This window comes from Podarcis gaigeae (genome assembly GCF_964106915.1).
Source record: "Podarcis gaigeae genome assembly, chromosome: 3".
Taxonomy (NCBI): Eukaryota; Metazoa; Chordata; class Lepidosauria; order Squamata; family Lacertidae; genus Podarcis; species Podarcis gaigeae.
Genome location: NC_139680.1, coordinates 64,421,035 through 64,433,843, shown reverse-complemented (window position 1 = coordinate 64,433,843; position 12,809 = coordinate 64,421,035). Strand labels below are relative to the sequence as shown.

Here is a 12,809-nt window from a genome sequence, read left to right as displayed (position 1 = left end):
GTTGGAAATCAGCTTTAGAAAATGAAATTTCCAACTTGCACCACATGTATTGATATTTAAATTCAGAAGTTCCCCCACCTTCCTTTCAGAACGATTAAAAAAAATTATAGGGTTTCTAGGGAGAAAAACATATCCAAAGTCTGCTCCTATAGACTACACTGACTGCCCATGAGGCTATCAACTATAATGCAACTAACTCCTAGCCTAATCACACTCACTAACCTTTGGGTGTAGGGCAAATTCCAGTCTTGGGGTTACAGCAGGGGGCCACATTAGTGACATCACACATCAAAAATAGGCTTCTGCCTCCTGAATGGACTGAAGACTCGTCATAAGATGTCCTAAAAAAGGAAAATATTTTCTCTCTTTTATAGAATGCTCCCTTAAATTAGCCAATATGCTCCTCGTTTTGGAGTAATCATGGTTACCAGGGCAGCATCTAGAATGAAATACCAGAAACTGGTATTTGCCTTTAAATGTCATTCTGATTAAACAAGTTGAGAACAATTTAGCATCTTAGTAGTCGTGATGATTTCCATATGCTTAAAAGTGGGTTTCTGACTGTTTGTATGAAACTTCAAAAGAAAAAGGACTATTTGGCAGGGAATAAGCATACAAAAAGCAACAGAAAAAAGTTATGTAACATCACACACAACCAATAACAGCATCACTACTAGTTTCCTTCTACTGTGCTTATTTCACAAACTATTCTGTAAAATGTTAATTTGCTAGGTGAAAGGGCAACTCTGGAAAAGAAACTATAGCTACACAACTCAGCCTCCATAAGTTTACATATGTAAACAACAAAGAAAATGGAATTACCGGTAATACCCAATGTTTTTGATTAAGTATCTGAACCACTGGAATGTGGAATAGGGAATGTGGAATAGGGATACTTGTTCAATATCCTGTGTTCATAGGAGAAAGAGCATTACTACAGGACATCAGAAAATTTCAATAACAACTGCCCTGAAGGCTTTGAAATCAGCCGGAGTATTGCATCGCTATGAAAACAAGCACCGTGACAGTGATTGTAATCTTAAATTGCAGTTTAAATAGACACCAAGGACTAATAGAAGGCTTAGAGACCTTCTCCTCTTCAAAACTGTCCAAAAGACTTACCTGACATATAAAGGAATAAAGGGAGATGCCCAGAGTGACTGGGAAAACGCAGCCAGATGGGTGGGGTATTTATTATTATTATTATTGTTGTTGTTGTTATTATTTCAGTTTCATTTAAAGTTTGTACCTCTTTTATTACTCAACTGCCTAGATGTAGGTAGAAAAAACTTCTGTCATCCTCGGTAAACATTTGCTAAGTTTTACAACTGGTAGAGAGAATTAATCTCTACTGAAGGTGAATATCCCTGGCGTTCCTTAAACCAATGAACTGGTTTGCCAATGAACCCTGGCAAAAAGCGAGTGATGGCTACGGCTAAAGCCTGATGAAACTTAAAAAAAGACAAACTCATTTCTAATTTCACCGAACAGGGTATCTACACGGCCAGCCCCTAAGGAACCCCTTCAAACTCCTCATGGATACATAAGATAATTATATGCATTCATTTAGGACTGCAGCTGGTCAGAAAAGGAAATTGAGGCTCTGTGCTGCAACTCTTTGAAATGACTCCATCTCTTAGAGAAAACCTTTGGATCCTTATGCAAACTCATGAAGCAATTCATATTCCGATTTGAAAGTGGCCCTGCAGAGGAGTCAACAGACTTGTCTGTGGTTACCTTGGCAACACCCTGCTGGCTCTTCAGAGGTTGGGGAGATTCAGGTCTATAAGGAGAAACATTTAACCTAATATTCTAGTGCCTTCAGAAAAAGAGTGGGAAAACACCTCAGCTTGAGGACTATCCCCTGTCTCTAACCAAAGGGTTCATATCCCTGTCTGAAATGGGCACACTTAATCTCTAGTGTGAAAAGGTTGGAGGAAATAACTTGATAACCACTCAACACAGTAGGAACACTCTGGCGGTTCAGATTACCCTGATGCAACAGTGTTTATGCTACACAATCAAGTAGCTTCACTCCTTGGCCCCTGAAATTTTAGGGGTGGAAAACAAGAAATATTATACATTAACTCCTGTTTGAGGGTCTTATGAATACCTCCTGTGTAACTGATGCAATCTCCCCAAATTCCTGATTAGCATCCTTTTTATCCAGCTGAGGAACTCTGGGTAAAGGGAATGTACATCACCCATTACGGCAGGAGCCTTACATACAAGTGACTACACTATAAAGCTTCATTCCACTCAGGGCTGACCAGTTTCTGAAACAGAATGGGAGCAGAAACAGCTCTTCCATGAGGCTTTGCATCAGGAAGACTGGTGCTTCTGTGATATAGAAGAGGCAGGATTCTCACCTGGGGCACTGAGATCCTGTACTGCCACTTACAATATAAGTGTAGGCATTGTTTGACCTGAAAACAATCTATTAGAGACCATTTCTTTCTTTCATTTATTTGCATTCAGAAACAACACTCCAATCCCATTTAGTCTCTCACAGATCTAATGCAGGGTCCACAACGTCTTTCAATTGTTAAAACTGGACAGCTCTTTACACTTTGAAATTGCTATGCCCTGTGGCACTGCATGAAAACCTGGAAACTTTACTTCTAACCTCCTCAGACAATGGCCATTTGAGAGGAACTTCCTCAGGGAATGACAGCCCTGGCAACCAGAAAGTAAACCAAAGCAGCTGAAAGAATAGGAATATTTTATGCCCCAACGATGGAAATCCTTTGTGGGGTTTGTTTGTTTTTTGTTTTTGTTTTTTGCAATAAACCAGAAAGGAGAGTTCCCTTTATTTGATTCAGGACTTCAGGATATCAAAGAGATGGAAATTGGTGTTTAGCCTGCTGGACAGATCCAGGTAAGTCTTTATATAAGTCTGACAACAGAGCCTCTTTGAATTGCTGAAGCTTTTCAGTATTCAGCTGAGGCTGAGGTAGAGCCACGCCAATAGTATGTCAGGGGGAAATAGCAGTAGTGATGAAGCACTAGGCATACTTGACAGTTTTGATTACCTGTACTGATATTTGTGTTACCAAGCCTGAAGAAAAGAGCGGGAAATTAGACCAGACTCCTTTTGGTGGGCTGCCTTTGACATGGCAGCTTTAGAGGCTCTCTCAGCTACATGACTTAGCAGTTATAGTACCTGGGACACAATGAAGGGTAGTAGCCTCACCCAATGAGAATGGATTCAGAGCTGGAGCCCTGCACACCAGAAGCTGATGCCAACTGAGAAATGCAGTGATTAAGTAGAGACTTATACATCGCCATAAGGGTTTTAGCCTTCAGCAGTGTTTTCTTGTCCATGGCCCACTATTTCCTCAAAGTTGCAGCAGCGAATTGTCTGGAACCAATGGGGGAACCATAATCCAGTAGTTGCTGGCCATTGCTTGGCAGGATAGGTGATCTACGGTAACTAAGCGCAGATCTCCTGTGGTTGATAGTTCAGAGCTCTGGTGGGGCTTCAAAAATGGCAGGAAGGAGAACAGAGCAGCTGTTAAAAATTCCTCACACAGCCATAGAACACTAAGCTGCCTATCTAAGAAAAGGGGGAAAGGAAGCAATATGACCAAAAAGAAAAAGTCAAAAAGAAACAACCAAGTTGCCAGAGAGGAAGGAAAAAACGTAGTGGGAAATAACAACCAAATTCCCCACAATCAACAAAATATCCCTGCAAGATGCAAACATTAAACTACGCAAGACACCCCAAACTCAGAATGAGAGATAGCTCACACTAGCTTTTGCCTCACACAAATAACATGACAGACACAACCTTTTTTTTAAAAAAAAACAAGCAATACCAACAGCACAAAGACAAATTCCAGAAACACAGGTACACAGACAAACACAGTCAAGACGTAAGTCTGAGCCAAGCTGAATGAAGAGTTTGGGACACGACATCTCAGCACAAAGGCAGGAATAAAAAATTGCTGGGGGCTGGTCAGTTGGGAGGAAAACTCTCAAATTCAGCGGCAATCCTGCCTTCAAGTGCTAGAGGGAGCTCATACCCCACCTGAGAGCATCTTCATCCAAAGGATAAACATGCGGTATTTGCTAAGCTTTGTCCCTGCTTATCAGCATAACTCATAAGTCCAACTTGCCAAAATTTACTGTAGGGATTACAAACAGATTAGAAATAGCACCACAAATATTCATAAACTGCTTCCAGGTTAGAGCTCTTATTGCTGCTGGAGTGTTGCTCTTGGTAGTGATGCCACTCTGAATATAATAGAGCACTTCAGGTAGAAAATGATCAGTTTTCTAAAACGGTGTTATTCCTCCTAGCTGCACATATTGGGCCTCCTTCCTCTACTCCTCTCCCCTTCTAAGACAGGAACATTTTAATACCACAATACAGAATAAAATAGCCCAGATTGGAAGGGGGCATTATGGATTCAAGCCAAATATATTCACAACAGTTTGGTCATCGCAAGGGTTATGTTGGCACAAGTGTCCACAGTCAACACTCAGTTATATAATAAGGAAATCTTACAAATGTTACTACCACTTTCACATGAGCACTTTCTTAGATACTGTATGGCTTTTTTTTTTTGCAATCTGCATGTTGGAAGAATATTGAAACTGCCCTTAGGCCAATGTTCATGAAGTAAGAATCCATAGCAGCCAATGATTCAATAGCTGTCTTATTTTTACTTTAAGTACAAATAATGTTACCAGAAACCATGCATCCAAACAGAAATAGGAAGGATACCCTTCAAATAGGCTGCTTCTACTGTTCATTTGAAAATTTAAAATTACTCATTACTAAGGCAGTTTTCAATTGCATCTGAAATCCCACACAGAATTGTGACATTACATAGAACAAGACGTGAAATGAAGTAGTAAAATAGTTATGTGTCACATTTTTTGTAGAGTAAATATAGCATAAGAAATTCTTGACTCTGTCAAAAAAAGAAGTGTGCAATAACAGTCTATTACCAAAGACTGCATTGTTACAGCAACTCTAGCTTCCATAGCTGGCATGCATGACAATATGTAATCAGAAGCCCAATATTCTGCAACCAAAAAGTTATATTTTAGAAAAACAAAGTTTCCTGCTATAAAAAAAATGAGGGTGAACCTCCTCACTTTACCTCTTTTGTGCCTGCAAGGAGATTCAAAGCTCCTGCTTTCTATTTTAGTTGAAATTTCTCACAATATCCAAACTTAGAAAATGGGGGTTTGTTTAAACTATGGTTTGAAAACAAGTCAGGATGTGAAATCAAGGGTCTAAACCAATTTGTTCTCTCTAGTCATGAAAACAAACAAGTTTTTCCACATTTGGACACCAAGGGGAACAGTGGTTACTTGAAAATCAAAAGCTTCTCTTTGTGGTTACAAAAGAAACAGTGAATGGAAATGGAGAATATGACCCATGGCTTTGTTCCTCATAGGCTACATCAAGGATGAGTCTAATTCCTGTCTTTGGCAAAATTTAAATAGCAAAAAACCAAAAACATCTCCCCTTTTAGCTCACATGTTATTTATATAGATTTCTTATTTAACCATTAGAAAAAAGTAACCATATGGGCTCAATTTGTCATTTTACTGTGCTCCTATTTCCCTTCTTCATATCCAAACTCCCTGCATAGACTGCAGACTTTTAAACTATAATTACCGTAGTATTAATCTTAGGATACTATAAACACAACAGCTGAATTGAGGACTCCTAGAATATTGAAAAATACTTATTTCACACATTATTCAGCATCACAATATATATATTCATTTTCCCAATGAAAAATGAAATGGTTCAACTGCAATAAAAAAGTTCAGTCTTGTACATGTTTACCCTTTATGCATTTACAGCAGTAAGTACCAAACAGGATATATGCAGTACTGTGTGAAGCAGTTCTCAGTGTCCCAAGCTATGAGGTAAAGTGAATAAAAAAAAAGAGGATTATGATGATAGCTGCAAGTCAGCAGTGTAATCAGAATACTGAAAGTTTATGCACATGAACCAGAAGAGAACTTGTCGAGAGGTATTTATTTACGGTATTCCTTTATAGGAATATAATCCAGGGCAGTTGGTAATAAGAATACAATACAATTACATAACCTAAGTACTACAAAAAAACAGAAACAGAATCGCCAACTCTCCACCATTTTGTGGTGAGGCAGCATTGTGCCACTGACATGGAGAAAAGCTGTGGGGAGGTCTCCCTCCCTGGTTGGGTGGTTGGCCACACTGCATTCTACCTGGCCTGACTCTGGAGGCCAATCAACAGCCTGCCTGACCTCAGGGGGAAGGCTTGTGAAATGGATCAACGTGAGAATTTATTCCTGCTGGTCCATTCCTATGGTATAAATAAAGCCCAGGCTATAGGGACGTGGGTGGTGCTGTGGTCTGAACCACTGTTTGCATGGATTAGGGTGCTAGAATTCTGAAGTATACCTGGAGAGAACTAGAATCAGTCAAAATTGAAGACGTCTTCAGACGTGGGTGGCTCTGTGAGTTAAGCCAGAGCCTAGGGGTTGCCGATCAAAAGGTCGGTGGTTTGAATCTTCGGGACGGGGTGAGCTCCCGTTGCTTGGTCCCTGCTCCTGCAAACCTAGCAGTTCGAAAGCACATCAAAGTGCAAGTAGATAAATAGGTACCGCTCTGGTGGGAAGGTAAACGGCGTTTCCGTGTGCTGCTCTGGTTTGCCAGAAGCAGCTTAGTCATGCTGGCCACATGACCCGGAAGCTGTACGCCGGCTCCCTCGGCCAGTAAAGCGAGATGAGCGCCGCAACCCCAGAGTCGGTCACGACTGTACCTAAAGGTCAGGGGTCCCATTGCCTTTTATAGCACTAGTATTGGAATTGTCAGCTTTCCAACCCATGTTCCTTTTGCTAGGTGTGATTTTGCTGTGGACATTTGTTGGAAAGACATTATACTGTCTTAATTGGCCTAACTAGGCTGAAAGGTTTTTGCCTACCTCAAAGAGAGGAAGCAGTTGTATTTATGTTTCAGCCATATCAGGTTTTTTTGAGTGGGGCAGTGCACTGGACAGGATCTGAAGCTTATGAGGGGACCCCAGTGGGGTCTTGAAGATGGCACTTTAAAGACTATGGCTCTAGGCTCAGAGGGGTAAGATGGGTGAATGGCTGCCACACACCCAGGTTGATAGCAGGACTCACAGTAGCAGCTATGGTTGCCCAGTAGGTGGGCTGGGCTGGGAGATGTGTATGCCCGATACAGATTCTTGCCTGTTGTTGCGCCAAACTCGAATATGTTGTGATCAGTAAAATTATGGCCATGTTTAATCCCCATTCTCCTTGTGCCAATTGCTCCCCAAAACCATGCCTAGAAGCACATAGCCAACAATTAACAGAAAAGAATTTTTCAAATTCCCTACTTCATTAATCCAGAGAGCAGAATGGATGAGTCAATTATGGTGTTTAAGATAATCAGTTCCTTTTCCACAGATCTAAAAATGTCACTTCATTTAAAATGCAAATGTATAGTTGCTGGCCCAAACTAGTCACTGCTGAACCTAAACACATAATGGTTTGCTAAAGCTTTCTTCATTTTCTGACGTTCATACACATTTAATTATAGGAGGAAACTATGTTTCTCGTCCACTCCACACTTTAGACACAGATACAGATGCTTTCTGAGGTTCTAGAAAAACCAAACTGGGAACCTGTAATGAACTGGGGTGGGGAATGGGGAGTGAGAAGCAGATAAGCAAGGATTGCTACTTGTTTACCCTGAAATCCCTCCACATCATTGGAGGATAGAGAGACATCAGAGAATGCTTCACCTGAGTGTAATTGCACCCTTACTACACCCTTGATTGCTTCAACTGTACAGAAATATAGCCTCTCTCTGTCACCAAAGTATAGAGATAGCTGGGCTAAGAAAAATATATAACCCTCTTCCATAGTCACTTTAGAAGCCAATCTCCCTATCCATCCCTTTTTGCAGGGCAAAAAAACTGCTTAGACTGAAGCCTGTGTATTTCTGTCTGATGAACACGGCACCATACAGCAGCAGGAGAGAAGCATACATGTGCAATCTTTACTGTAGCCACTTTCTTGTGGGAGGGGGGAGGTTGGTCTATCCAAACCTCTGACATTTTCCTGCATTTCTCTCCTAATCTCTCCACCCCCATTTCTCCATGTCTTCAACATTAACATTCAGATGCTGTAGTTAAGAACTATTAAATACACACACTACACTGAAGTCCATAGAGCACATGCAAGTTTAGCAACCTCAGAAACGTTATTCCCAAATCTGTTGCTATCTTATGAAGTTTTTTTCCAACAATGCTTCAACATATTAATGTATGAATTTGTGTAACTCGTATACATATAGAATAGAATCATAGAATTGTAGTGCCCTCCAGATGTTGTGGATGAAAACGCCTGTCAATCCCAGTCAGCACAGCTAAAACATGTTAAATGCAACAGGTTGGGGGAGATCATTCCAGACAAACACAAGCAAATAACTATGTTTCTAATGTTAAACTACAAAACTGCTTTAATTCTAATATCATGAGTACAAAAACCTGCCAGATTAATAACTTCAGTTACCTCGTCATGTGTGTATCTGTAATCTGCCTTCTTGCATTTGAGGTCCCATAATGCTACTGTTCCTGATTCAAAACCAATCAACAGCTGTAATAAATAACCAAAGAAAATATTAATTTTCTGGGAGTGAAAATGAGTTATTTCTAGTACCTGAATACATGTGATTCAATTCTAAAAATTTCTGGATTAAAATGCAAATGTTAAGGACAATTATAGAAGCATAATACTAAAAGGTAACAATATCCTAAAACTGTAACAATACTATCAGAGACACCAAAAGATGAAATATATTTTAAATACTAAACCCAGTGTTTAGGACATGCCTACTGACAGACTATTCCGAAATAAAAGAAATATACAGATACTATGATATGCAATTTCAAAGACTGTTTAAAGTACACTTGAATTGTCAGAAAAAGACAAATAGTCTCATGGTTGCTTCAGTCTCAATCGAATTAAATGAATCCACCCATGGATGAACACGCAGAGGTATTAAATCTAGGAAATAAAGATCACCACAGACTGAAACTCCCAGCTTGTGGCAAACCAGCAGATGCAGTGTAGTGAACTGAATTATTTTGCATGCATAGTCTGATAATTACCCTGAAGAAACACTAATCTTAAAACGTGATACAAGGTTGATTAGGAAAAATAAATTACCTGAGTCCTTATTTGATTTTCTGCAATGCTTTTACTGCAATTATTTGTATGCCTTAAACAGATTTTATATATGTATATAGTCCTAATTCTATTAATGTTTAATTGGTTTTTTAATTATTCTTTTTTATGTTTTTATCAATTCTTATTATAATCTGTAAGGCACCTTGAATCCTATCAGGGAAAAATGTGAGGTATAAATACTACTGCTGCTGCTACTTCTTGTTGTTTAGTCATTTAGTCGTGTCCGACTCTTTGTGACCCCCATGGACCAGAACACGCCAGGCACTCCTGTTTTCCACTGCCTCCCGCAGTTTGGTCAAACTCATGTTGGTAGCTTTGAGAACACTGTCCAACCATCTTGCCCCCTTCTTCTTGTGCCCTCCATCTTTTCCAACATCAGGGTCTTTTCCAGGGAGTCTTCTCTTCTCATGAGGTGGCCAAAGTATTGGAGCCTCAGCTTCACGATCTGTCCTTCCAGTGAGCACTCAGGGCTGATTTCCTTAAGAATGGATACGTTTGATATTCTTGGAGTTCATGGGTCTCTCAAGAGTCTCCTCCAGCACCATAATTCTAAAGCATCAATTCTTCGGCGATCAGCCTTCTTTATGGTCCAGCTCTCACTTCCATACATCACTACTGGGAAAACCATAGCTTTAACTATACGGACCTTTGTCAGCAAGGTGATGTCTCTACTTTTTAAGATGCTGTCTAGGTTCGTCATTGCTTTTCTCCCAAGAAACAGGCGTCTTTTAATTTTGTGACTGCTGTCACCATCTGCAGTGATCATGGAGCCCAAGAAAGTAAAATCTCGCACTGCCTCCATTTCTTCCCCTTCTATTTGCCAGGAGGTGATGGGCCCAGTGGCCATGATCTTCGTTTTTTGATGTTGAGCTTCAGACCATATTTTGCACTCTCCTCTTTCACCCTCATTAAAAGGTTCTTTAATTCCTCCTCACTTTCTGCCATCAAGGTTGTGTCATCTGCATATCGGAGGTTGTTGATATTTCTTCTGGCAATCTTAATTCCAGTTTGGGATTCATCCAGCCCAGCCTTTCGCATGATGAATTCCACATATAAGTTAAATAAGCAGGGAGACAATATACAGCCTTGTCATACTCCTTTCCCAATATGAACCAATCAGTTCCATATCCAGTTCCAACTGCAACTTCTTGTCCCACATAGAGATTTCTCAGGAGACGGATGAGGTGATCAGGCACTCCCATTTCTTTAAGAACTTGCCATAGTTTGCTGTGGTTGACACAGTCAAAGGCTTTTGCATAGTCAATGAAGCAGAAGTTTTTCTGCTGCTACTACTATTACTAAATTCCCCAATATGGTTTGTTTCCTCCTCTTCTTCAAGTATGCAGGGTCACCTGCCACTTATCACATTGCAACTAGACTTAAAACGTAGAATATTCTAAATGACTCACTACCAAAAGGGTCAAAGGAAAAGATTGACCCTAATGTAAATAAATAAGAACCAATTCAGATATGCAGAAAGATACACCCTAGACTGTACAAATACAGGAATATTCAAATCCAACTCCATCAAAAACAACAACACACTGCATGATGAAAACTATGTAACAGGAAAAGTGGCTGTTTTGTGTTTTTAAGACACAGTTCTAATATGCATTTTGCCCTTTTAAGACACAGAAAAACTGAAATAAAATATCTCACCTGTGCCTGAATTGGTTTGTTTTAATTTTGTGCAATGCTCCTTTATTGCGAACTCAAAAATAATAATAATTCTGTTTTTGTAGTTTGTGTACATTTAACGTGGACCATATTACATCGACTTGAATGTTAGTTTTTAGCATGGAGACTGCACATGTTATTGAACTAGAGGTTTTTGCAGTTTTTCACAGATGAAATATAAAACCAGACCACCAAAAGTAATCAGCTCTTGAATTGAAATACAGGCAGCTCCCCGCTTGCGCATAACCACCACATGTGTGACACACGCACCATTTTTGGTGCCAAAAGGGGGTGGAATGGGGGTGGTAGCAGAAGGGGAAGGACTTGCGCACGTCCTACTGATGTGTGCAGTGGCCACGAACAGAAGCCTCGCGTAAGCAGGGATTCCCCTGTACAACAGTCAGCTATTAGGCAAGGGTCAAAAAATAAGAGTAGAAGGCAGCATCAGGATCAAACTAGTTGGTTGACTGGTGTGGTACTCTAAAAAATAAACGTTTCCAACTATCATCTTCTACTATTACGGAGAGAAGCAATACATGATAGTATGTTCATCTGCATGAGAACTGTAACTGAAGGAACAGATAATCCTCCATCTATACCCTATGCAAACACAGAATGTATGTTTGACTGAATAATTTAGGGAGAAAAATAGTTTTAAGCCATTCTAAAAATCCACTACGTAAAAATTTCAAAACTGGAAACCTAGAGTCCTAAAAAGTCACTCTAAAAGAACCGATATATTTTTTTAAAGTAATGTTTTTTCACAGCAAAGGTATTAAAGAGGAAAATCTGTCGTAACTTTACTGCACACTTCATAAAATGCCTCCTGCCGCTTGGAAATAATCTTCACCAATCTGGTATGCACCCGTGTCAAAACTGTTATTATGTAAGGCCCCTGCCCACATTTGCACAGAAATATCTTTAAGATCCCTTTTTAATCCTAGTATCAGAATATCGAGAGGATTTTCTAACATTTAAGATTTATATCATAATCCTACTAAAAAAAAGCATTCTGAAGTACTAAATTCCATTTAATCCAGTAAATGTGGAAAATTAGATCTCTTTCTTGTATACAAATTATGTATACTGTCTAAAAATGTCACTAAAATGTCATAAGTATGAGTTTACATTGGCAAGATGTCTATGTATGCTTTATACATATAATTTTGAAACAGCATTGTGTCATAAGCCGCTACTTATGAACATCCAATAGCGATGCTTGCATAATAGTCCAGATGCTGGAGATGATTTCATTGCCACTAACTACCGTTTTTCTGGGGGATCAGTCTCTAGGACATATGACAAGACACTTCAGTTGTTGTTCTTAGAAGAGCACAAAATTATACATGAATGAAATGTGAAGGATGGACATAAACCTTTTTTAATGTTAATTCACAATAAGGACCTTATCTTTTCAGTAAGAATAGGTTTCTAAGCCCTATCATGTCCTTCAGTGGAGGAAGAGGGCTTTATAGTATAAAAGTAATGAAGAGGATAATTGTTTTACCCATTCTCCACTGGAATGGTTGTGTGTGTGTGTGTGTGTGTGTGTGTGTGTGTGTGTGTTTGCTTCAATTAGCCCACAGGACAGGAGTGACCCCTGTGTGGCTCCCAAAGCAATCTACACATTTCCCCAGGTGTGTGTTTGTGTGGCCACTTTTGCAAAGGAATATATAACACTTCATCCAAATAGTTATTGATAAGGGCATCTTGACACAGATATTTACACCTAAACATGGTTCTCACCAGAACTTCCAAATTCTATTCCTATTATTAATAAACGTATTTACTTAACATGCATATTTCAACATAAATCTCTAAGCAGTTTATGTATGTCAACGAAAATAAAAACTAAAAATGCAGTAATTTCATATTCAAAACTGTTGCTAATGTTAATAAAAGAAATTCCACATTTTAAG

The 12,809-nt window shown here is 39.5% G+C and overlaps 1 protein-coding gene across 6 annotated transcripts in view; it reads right to left on the bottom strand.

Moving 5' to 3' along the window:
* The window catches only part of STXBP5 (syntaxin binding protein 5), a 116,729-nt gene that overhangs the window by 60,556 nt on the left and 43,364 nt on the right, over window positions 1-12,809 (bottom strand). For all 6 annotated transcript variants that reach the window (XR_014562444.1, XM_083731830.1, XM_083731832.1 and 3 more), the window contains exon 7: window positions 8,536-8,619. Coding sequence is in view for 5 of the 6 variants with exons in the window: in XM_083731830.1 (XP_083587956.1) it covers window positions 8,536-8,619 (84 nt within the window). In the remaining variant the exon portion in view is untranslated. The remainder of the gene's footprint in view (window positions 1-8,535; window positions 8,620-12,809) is intronic.